Here is a 10,483-nt window from a genome sequence, read left to right on the forward strand (position 1 = left end):
TCAATGCTTTCTAAAGAATGGGCGAAGATTAAAAATCTTCCGAGTGTTACAACTAGATTCATATAGCTTCGTTTTCCCATTGAACCAAGCCCATGGGATCTCCAATCGTATGGTTGGGTTACCACTATAATCATCTTTTAGGATGTGGTTTTCAGTCCAATTCCTTTTAGCAATTTATGCATTTGATCACGGTTTAAACCTTTTGTTAATGGATCCGCTAAGTTATCAACTGACCTTACATAGTCAACTGTGATAACACCACTTGTGATCAACTGTCTGACGGTATTATGTCGCCGACGAATATGTCGAGACTTACCATTGTATAAGCCACTATGTGCTCTCCCTATAGCTGCTTGGCTATCACAGTATATCACTACTGTTGGCACTGGCTTCTTCCAACATGGAATACATTCTAGGAAATTTCTGAGCCACTCGGCTTCTTCCCCTGCTTTATCCAATGCGATAAACTCAGATTCCATGGTGGAACGAGCAATACACGTCTGTTTCGTTGATTTCCACGAAACAGCACCACCCCCCACAATGAACACATAACCACTCGTCGAGAACGAGTCTTTTGAATCAGAGATCCAATTTGCATCACAGTACCCTTCAAGTACTTGGGGATATCTTGTGTACTGCAGCTCAAAGTTAAGAGTATACTTCAAGTATCTCAAAACCCTACGCAGAGCTTTCCAATGTTCCTTGCTTGGGTTGCTCGTAAATCGGCTCAGCTTATTCACCGTACACGCAAGGTCTGGTCGGGTGCAGTGATAAACATCAAACTCCCTATGATCCTTGCATATTCTTCTTGAGCTATAGGCTCACCCGTATGCTTACTCAAATGCACGTTGGGTTCCAATGGAGTCTTAGCTGGCTCACAATCGAACGAGTGAAATTTCTTTAGCACTTTCTCAATATAATGAGATTGTGTCAGAGTAATTCCCTCATGATTCCTTTTAATTTTGATTCCGAGAATCACATCAGCTAAACCCATATCTTTCATGTCAAAATTTCTCTTCAACATATTTTTGGTTTCGTTGATAATGGCACTATTGCTGCCCATAATCAACATATCATCTACATAAAGACACACAATAACAAAACCGTTATCTGTGTTCTTAATGTAAACACACTTATCACACTCATTGATAGTGAACCCGTTTGACAACATCACATTGTCAAACTTCAAGTGCCACTGTAACGGCACTTGCTTCAACCCATATAATGATTTTACCAGTTTGCATACTTTACGCTCTTGCCCAGGCACAACAAACCCTTCAGGTTGTTCCATATATATTTCTTCATCCAGATCACCATTCAGAAACGTAATTTTCACATCCATTTGGTGAATCTCAAGATTGTGCAAAGCAGCAATCGCAAGAAGCACCCGAATGGAAGTGATTCTCGTAACAGGTGAATAGGTATCAAAAAAAGTCATGCCCTTCTTTCTGCTTAAAGCCTTGGACAACTAGGCGAGCTTTGTACTTATCTATAGTACCATCGGGCTTATATTTCCTTTTCAGAATCCACTTGCACCCTAAAGCCTTACAGCCTTCAGGCAAGTCTACTAACACCCAAGTGTTATTTTTCATGATGGATTCAACTTCACTGTTGATAGCTTCTTGCCACCACGCTGCGTCTGGGCCAGACAGAGCTTCTGCTAATGACTTTGGTTCGTCATCTAACATAAAAGTTATGAAGTCGGGACCAAATGTTTTAGCAACTTTAACTCTTTTACCACGTCTTGGTTCAACATCCTCAAGACTTGACCTCGTCCTTTTTGGAGGATTAGAACTAGTGGATTCATCCATCATTCTTTCACTAGAACGATCATCTTGACTCTTGCAAGGGTAAACATTCTCAAAGAATATAGCATTCCTTGACTCAATCGTTGTTCCTTCAGCCACGCCAGGCACAGCTGACCTATGGACTAGGAAACGATAGGCACTACTATTAAGTGCATGGCCAATAAAGATGCAATCGACTGTTTTAGGGCCTATTGCAACTTGTTTCGGAGGTGGCACTTCTACCTTTGCTAAACACCCACACACTTTGAGGTATGAATACGAAGGTTTCTTCCCTTTCCACAACTCATAAGGAGTCACATCTCTATTTTTTAGTGGAATTTTGTTCAGGATATGATTCGCTGTTAACACAGCCTCCCCCCACATGTTCTGGGATAAACCAGAATTAATCAACAGAGCATTCATCATCTCTTTAAGTGTTCGATTTTTTCGTTCAGCAACTCCATTTGACTGGGGAGAATATGGAGCCGTTGTTTGGTGAATTATACCACTTGCATGACATAATTCTGCAAACGGAGCTACATACTCACCACCTCTATCACTTCGAACACACTTAATTCGACAATTAAGTTGATTTTCAGCTTCATTTTTGAAGTCTTTGAACGCTTCAATTGCCTCATCTTTACTTCTTAATAAGTAAAGGTAACAATACCTTGTGCAATCATCTATAAATGTGATGAAATACTTTTTACCACCTCTTGTTTGCACAAATTTCAAATCACATACGTCTGTATGGATCAATTCAAGAGGTTTTGTGCTTCGCTCTACCGAATGGAACGGCAGTTTAGCCATTTTGGCTTCAACACACACTTCACATCTTTCTTGTGAGTTAAGATTTACTAATCTTTTTATAGCATTTAGATTTACATGTCCCAATCTATTATGCCATAAGTCAGAGCCTTCAAGCAAATAAGAGGATGTGTTATCTTCCTTATTGCTTATTCCTTTTCCACGGTGAATGACTGTAACATTCAGCTCAAAAAGCCCATTCACTAGGTGACCTTCACCTATGAATTTTCCATTCTTTGTCAATATAACCTTTTCGAATTCAAATTCTAGTGAAAATCCATGATTTACTAGAAGTGAGCCTGACACCAAATTATTTCGGATGTCTGGGACATGCATCACATCCTTGAGGGTAAGAACCTTTCCAAATCCTAATTTTAGGAACACATTACCCACACCAACCACCTTAGAAGAGGCTTGGTTTCCCATGCTTACTTTTCTACCTTCAACAGATTTGTAAGTAGAAAAAACGCTTATCTCGGAGCACACATGACATGTGGCACCCGTATCAATAAACCATTCATTTGGATTATTATCATGGTCCACGTCGGAGACCATTGCGATCACCTCGTGATCTTTGTTGTTTATAACAACACGTTCAAATAATTTGCACAATATTGTCTCCATCAATAAGTACACAATTATATTGAACCATATGTGCATTGGTATATTCAACACCACAAGCATCCCAAATAATACTACCAAGTCTAAATTGGTCTTGCTTGTCAAATGACAAACGATAAACACAATTCTCAAGAGAATGAATCTCAAGGAATTAACCACTCCATAGCCCATGAACTTTGCGACGGCTCGTTTCTTCATTCCAGTTTGGAGCTTGTGTTTCCTCCAACTTTGATTGGTATAATCCTGTCTTAGAAGAGTACACTAATTTGTCTTGCGATTGTCAGAAATAATGGGAAGAAATTCCCAAGCCGTGTACAGGCGGTACTCTAACTATTACAAACAAAAGGAAACTTGCAACAAAAAGAGGAATGAAAATTACAATGGAAATAAAGCAAATCAAATTTATAAGTCGAGTCGAGGAAAGCCCTCTTTCCGCAAGACAAATTACGCCCCGGCTAGTGCTCACGGAATGGCGTATTGCCCCCAAAGATAAAACGACTTCCTCCTAGCGTGTAGAAGCACCTCAAACCCGCTAGGCACCGGCGAACTTGATGGAGTTCCGAGAATCGAGCAATGCAATGCTCCTAAGTGCGAACTAGAATGCTTGAGACTAGAGAGAGTAGAGAGAACATTTGTTCTTGGTATCTCCTTTCTCTCTACAACTCTACCTATTTATAGGATATGGGAGGCCACCTCAAAGGTCTTGGCATTAAGGCATCCCATAATGCATATACCATATGAAAGACCAAAGGACTTAAGGAAATAAAAGGCTAAACCTTTCTTATTTCCACACGTTTATCCTACACAAAATTATAAGAATAAGAATAAGAATGTCCATTAATTTTATCATTTTTTAACATATTTGGAAAAATAACTTAACCATATCATTATCTTTAAAGACACACACGAGAAATCAATATTAATCAGAGTTCTTTCGTCATGTGAAATCGAGTAAAACATTATGTAACAATTCGGATTAGAACATGACCAAAATTCATGATTTTTTCCTTAACAAATCTCTTTTTTAAGTCAAAAGTCATTGTTTTTAATTTACTCGTGAATTTCGCAGGACAATAGACACAATTTTTTTCTTTTAACTGCGCCCTTTTTCCATACGATGTCTTTATTATCACAGTTGTGCAAAAAAATGTCAACTTAAAAATATGTCAACTAGATTATAAACAACTAAATTACAAAACTCTCACATAGTAGTTTTTTTTGCAGTCGTCATTAGCAACTAAACAAGCCCATATTTATTTATTTACAATCAAATAATACGATATTCACCAATGATTAAAAATGTGAAATTAAATTAATAAATAATCGAGCAAATTTTTATTGAAAATAATTATTTACAAAGACCAAAGCTTTCCATCACTAGACTTCTTGCAAAGACAAATATTTTGGGCATCAATTCGCCCATTTGCATTCAACCGGCCACGTCACCTCAGGAAAACCCGGTCCAACTCGAAACCCGGTTCATCACTCATTCTCCACTATAACGGCGTCAGCGTCCCACCACGTCTCGCCGTCAGACTCTCTCACACTATCTAACGGCCTCCTAACATTCCTCACATCGCCAACCGTCACCACCCCGCTGACGTCATCTCTCACATACACCTTGCTAACAACGCCGCCGGTCGACAATCCGCCGCCGCCTGTCGCCTCCGGAAGCTTCCACTCCGCCACCAGCGCCGGCAAGCCGCTCCTCATCCTCCTATCGTATCCGCCTAAAATCACGCCGTCTCCCTTCGCGTTTCCCTCCGCCGTCAGCAAAACCGCCGGCGCCGGCCACATCTCGCCGGAGAAATCGCCAGATCTCTCCTCGCGATCGCGATTCCAAGTCGAAACTACGCTATTCGAATCGTAATTGAACAGATCCTCATCGAGATCTAAGTTAAACCCTAAGCTATCCCACAGCTTGACGACGTTTTCACCGGAGGCGAATTCCGACCATGCGCCGCCGCAGCTGCTGCGGCGATTGCGCTGCCTCAATTGACCGGTTCTGAAGCTGAGAATCGAGCCTCTCACGGAGAAATCCTCATCAACGCGGCGTTGATCTCGATCCTCCTCCCCTTCCTGTTCGTCATCCGAAGACGCAACCGATACGACGTCGTCTTCGTCGTCGCTGAAATCGAATTCGTCTTCGGTTTGGATAAAACACGGTTTTACAGTGTGGAAACGGATGAAAATCAGCTTAATTCTTCTAATTAAACTGCTGAAAGTAGCGAAAATTGCGAAAATCAAAGCGCCGTATTTCCAGAAGCCTGGAAACGAGAAGAAACTCGAGATTGTTGACGGATTTTGCAGGCATTTGATTCCTGCTTCGAAATCGCACAACATGTTTATCTCTGGAATTTCCATAGTTTTTTCAATTTTTTGCCAGATTTAATTCTCAGGTTGTGATGAGATTTACAGCTGGCTGCAGATTGTGTGATGGATATGAAGAAATTTGAGGAAGAAATCGCTTTTTCGTGAACTGTTTTAAGAGAAGAGAGAGGAAGAGAGTTGGAAACTTTGAATGGTAGGCTGTATATATAAGAATGAGAGAGGGGGTGTGGATAATGACATTTTAAAATGAAGGTTTGTTTGTTTGATTAATTATAATTATCTAACCGTTCATAATTAATTGGTATAATTTTTTTTTGGTCTCTCAAAAATAAATTAATAATTTTACTCTTTTTTATTAACAATGGATATTATGTTCCACTAACTCATTGAATTGACGCTTTATTATGAAATTAATAATATAAAAATAAAATTGATATTTCAATAACTTTATTTATTTATTTTTAACAATATTTTATAAAGTTCAAGCTGAGTAAATTCATATCAATTAATCATGGAAGGAGTATTGTTTAATTAAAAATACGACTAACAAATGAGGTGGTTAGATTAGCCATTATTAGTGTGGTGGGGATGATGGGATTATAAGATAAAGATTGATTATCTTAATTTCACAAACTAATATGACTCGGAAAAAGGTAATCCTAATATACAATTGCTTCCTAAATTATTAAATTTTGAAAATTGAAAAGTGCACTTATCTAATGGAATTATTATTTGGGATATGCCACATCTGATACCTAAGTCAATATTTGATAAGACCTTCCAACAATAGCTGTTTTAATAAAATTCCATGCATCACCTCATATTTTCATATTTAACATTAGTACTATAATTTTAGAAATAGCTTTTTATTCCTTTTACTCTACCAATCACATCCATTAAACATTCATTTACCCATCTAAGCTTTTTTTTTTCCATATGAAGTGATCTGTGCCTCATATTCTTGATTTACAGATATCTTGTGATATTATTCTTATGAACAAAGTGATATATATTGTAAAAAGTTCATAAAGGTGGTATTGAGTGAATGAGTTTGACAAAACTACATGTAGACATAGGGTCAGAATTATTGATTTTATTACATCTAATTTATGGGAGTCGTAAAACTCTACTAAATTTGGCATTTGAAGTTTCAAATAATCTTACAGCACAGTACGATAACTATGTCTCGACTCTTTGAGATTGGTATTCACTTTTGTTATCCCGCAGGCAACATCCATTATCGAAGACAAACTCGTTTACTATATCTTAGCTCGCGAGTTTTAATTCTAACTAGAAATTGCGAAATTCTCCATTGCATAAAAGTAATTTGATTTGATGAATAAAGTAATGATTACTAGTACTACTAGCATTATTTATTGCAATATGATAATCAATAAAATTATAAGTAGTATAATGTAATTAGTAATTACTTAATTAAATTGCCTCGTGGAAAAAGCGCCAAAAAAGAGATAAAATAGACTAACTCAGTCCTGAGTCAGCAACATCTACAGACAATACCAAATTCGTGGTTGCATTTTCTCCCAAAACAACTCACCATTACTATCTCGCCACGTGTCGTAAGCCCACACATCTTTTTCCAATCATTTTGTTTTTTCTAGGATTTTCTAAATTTTAAAACTTGCTCTTTTTATGTTTTTGTTTTCTATTATACGGAGTATTTTTTTTAGATTAAAAAAAACAGTCAATTTGAATTTTATACCTCTTTATTAACTCAAAAAAAATTATACTACAATCCGCGTCACTGAGAAATAGAAACTTTTGAAACGACACGTATTTTAATGCATAATTAATAATAAAAGATTAAGAAAAAGTAATGTTAATATATTATGAGACCACGTCCTAAAATAGAAAGTTTAAAAAATGTTATTTTCAAAAAATGGATTTTAGTTTAAAAAATTTTGTTTTTAAAAAAATGGAAGTAGTATTATTGGATGTCCACATGATTTTCTTATCAAGTTTCCTAGATTAGACATGACTCATTCCAATGTCATATTTTTGGCTTTACTGGACTAGATTCAGTAATTAATTAATAATATAAAATGTATGTAGTAAATTCAATTTTTAAATAACCAGACACTCTTCGCAATTTCAATCTAAAATTTGCATTTAAAAGATCATTACAATTGACACTCTAAAGCTAAATGTTTGTATGGTTAATTATGGATCGTGTCATTGTTTACATCTCTAATTAAAAGTGTTTACTCGTTTAAGGACCACTTTTCCCAAATTTTAAAAATCAACACTATCTAATTCATTGGTGTCATGCAATTTACCACAAGTAATTATTTTTCAGTACTTAAATAACAATTTTAGTCTTTCTTCTAAATTACACAATCAATAAATTGGGTATATACTTTGAGTATAGTTCGATTCAAACTATATATAGGGAAGACTATTGTTGTTATTTGGTGGCTGCAATTAGTTTACTAATTCTACACTCTTTTAATCCCTTTTTTGTTTGTATTTGCGTGCAGTTCTTATCCATAGTGAAGGAAAAAATATTCGTCTTAGCATTGAAAGACTAAACTAGTGGATCAATAATTGATTAATATTTCTAGAATTTTCAATTTCTTCGTGCCTATATATTACTACCACTTAATGTATTTTTTTTAAATATTAGCCTAGTGTTTCAATTTCTTCCTAGCTGGACAACAGTGAATTAATATGTCCGATATTTATTTTTGGGTACTTTTAATACGAATAATTATAGATTATTATTTGCGCATTTAATATCAAGTTTAAATTTTTGTCTATGTTGTGAACTTTGAAAATTTGTTTAATTATGTCAAACAAATTAATATAAGAAGTAAAAAATAATAATTGTCAATAAACGAGTTATTTTTGCCGTGGGGAGTTGAACGATGGAAATATGCATGATTGAATTCCAAAAGAATTAATTATGAAAAGTCTTCAATTATCTTTGGATTAGTGTGGCGTCAAACAGCAATCAGTTTGATTTTAATAGAGTTTCTCATTTTTCTCTTTTTCGAAAGTGGAATTCGTCGATGCTGAAGCCAATAAAGGCTAATTCACATTTAACCATAAGCAAAATTACACGTAAACACGGTGAAATTAATTATAGATTACTACCTGCCATTAACTTGTTCAAACTCGGTTAATTTTGAAAAAAAAAAGTCAAACAAAGTTCTTAATTTTTTTTGTATAACCTTGTAGGTATTTGGAAATAATATTTTAGTACTATTCTTTTGTATTTACTTTTTGAGCAACTCCGATTTAATTAAAAAGGTTTTAATATGTCAAAACTATCGCTGGAAGTAATAATGTGAATTTATTTTTAAAAAATAAAATAAAGATACTTCGGTACTCTAAAAATAGGAATTTTAGAAACTACACTTGTTTTAATGCAAAATTTATAAACTTATTAAAATTGGACAGTCACGAATAATTTCACGTAGCTATCGATGACGTGACAGGTGCATCAAACCACCTTGTTCAACTGAATTGAGAAATAAAATAAACCTAACAATAAATGGTCGGAGGAATAAAAATAACATACATAATAAATCCTCACTCCGTCCCCTAAGAGAAGTCGCTCTTTGACCGGGCACGAGTTTTAAGAAATGTAGAAAAAAGTTGATTGAAAAAGTTAGTGGAATGTGAGACCTACATTTTTATATTGGTTTTATAATAAAATGTGAGTGGAGTGAGTTAGTGGAATGTGAGGCCTAATATCATTTATGGTAAAAATGAAGAGTGATTCTTAATGGGGAGGGCCCAAAATGAAAATTAACTACTCTTATTCGGGGACGGAGGGTGTACATGGTATAAAAAAAGGAATTATGTCATTGTCACCATAGAAATATAAGTATTACTCCACCCCCATTCATTCACAATTTAGTGGTAGCACTCTTTGTTTTTTACCGACCAATTAAATGGCCGGTGACAAATACTTGCAAATTTATAGTGTGTTTTGTTACATCAATCACTGAAAAAATAATCTCTATATACAAAATGTTAAGGAAGTCGTGATTACATCTCACATTTCTTTTTAAAATTTTCTCCCTCTATCAGATGTTAAGTGATTTAAATTCATTTATGAATTTTATGTGTTTCATATATATGTAGTACTTTGTTAACAAAATAAGGGGTTAATGGTGTTTTTATATCCTCAACTTAGTTACGATTGATAGTTTTGTATTACTTGTTTAATTTTTTATTTTTAATCACATATCTAAAACTTTCGGTGTATTGCATAAAATATTCAGCGATACAAAAATTTCACCGAAAAAAACGGTAAAACAAATAAATTTGACAAAACTGAATTTTATATATTAGTACAATATTTTATAAGTTCAGTTTGGAATTCAATAATTAAAATATGTACTTTTCTAATATACAAAAATGATACTACTTCGTCACATAAAAGATGTCACACTTATGGAACTGGACGACACATGATTTTAAGAGGTTTTGTTTTATATGTGAAGTGGAAAGAGAAAATCTAATTTTTATAATACTAATGTGAGAGAGAATTTCTAAAAATGGAATGTGATATTTTTTATGGCACAAACTAAAAAGGAAAGACATTTTTTATGGGACGGATAAATGGAGTATATTATTGATATAAAACACTAAAATAAAGACTTCAATTACAACCTTTTCGAAGAGACTTTTAAGTCGCAACAAGAAAAACATTAAATTTTGATAGCTTTCTCCAATAATAAGGTTGTCAAATCTCAAATCTCAAATCTCAAATCTCAAATCTCAAATCTCATTACACCACGAGAAAGCCATTTTAACCATTTCAAACACATGTCGTCTTGAGTTCGATTCCCATAATCTATGTGTGTTTGAATTGGTCAACCAGTAGAGAGGTTGATAATACATGGTGCCAAAGGACTCAGGTTCGAGTCCTCCATGTCGCGGCCTTTAAATTTATATTTATTTATTAAAAA

The 10,483-nt window shown here is 34.9% G+C and overlaps 1 protein-coding gene across 1 annotated transcript; it reads right to left on the reverse strand.

The window, feature by feature from the left end:
• Positions 1 to 4,505: 4,505 nt before the first annotated feature.
• LOC121781058 lies at positions 4,506 to 5,735 on the reverse strand. The gene has a single exon (XM_042178740.1). The coding sequence runs from the start codon at positions 5,577 to 5,579 to the stop codon at positions 4,698 to 4,700; it is 882 nt and encodes a 293-aa protein (XP_042034674.1). The 5' UTR covers positions 5,580 to 5,735; the 3' UTR covers positions 4,506 to 4,697.
• Positions 5,736 to 10,483: the final 4,748 nt, after the last annotated feature.

Source organism: Salvia splendens, chromosome 20 (assembly GCF_004379255.2).
Source record: "Salvia splendens isolate huo1 chromosome 20, SspV2, whole genome shotgun sequence".
In the NCBI taxonomy this organism is placed as follows: domain Eukaryota; kingdom Viridiplantae; phylum Streptophyta; class Magnoliopsida; order Lamiales; family Lamiaceae; genus Salvia; species Salvia splendens.

Bases quoted from the DNA above. Each gene is read 5' to 3' on its own strand.
- LOC121781058 (XM_042178740.1), bottom strand. From the start codon at position 5,579: ATGGAAATTCCAGAGATAAACATGTTGTGCGATTTCGAAGCAGGAATC.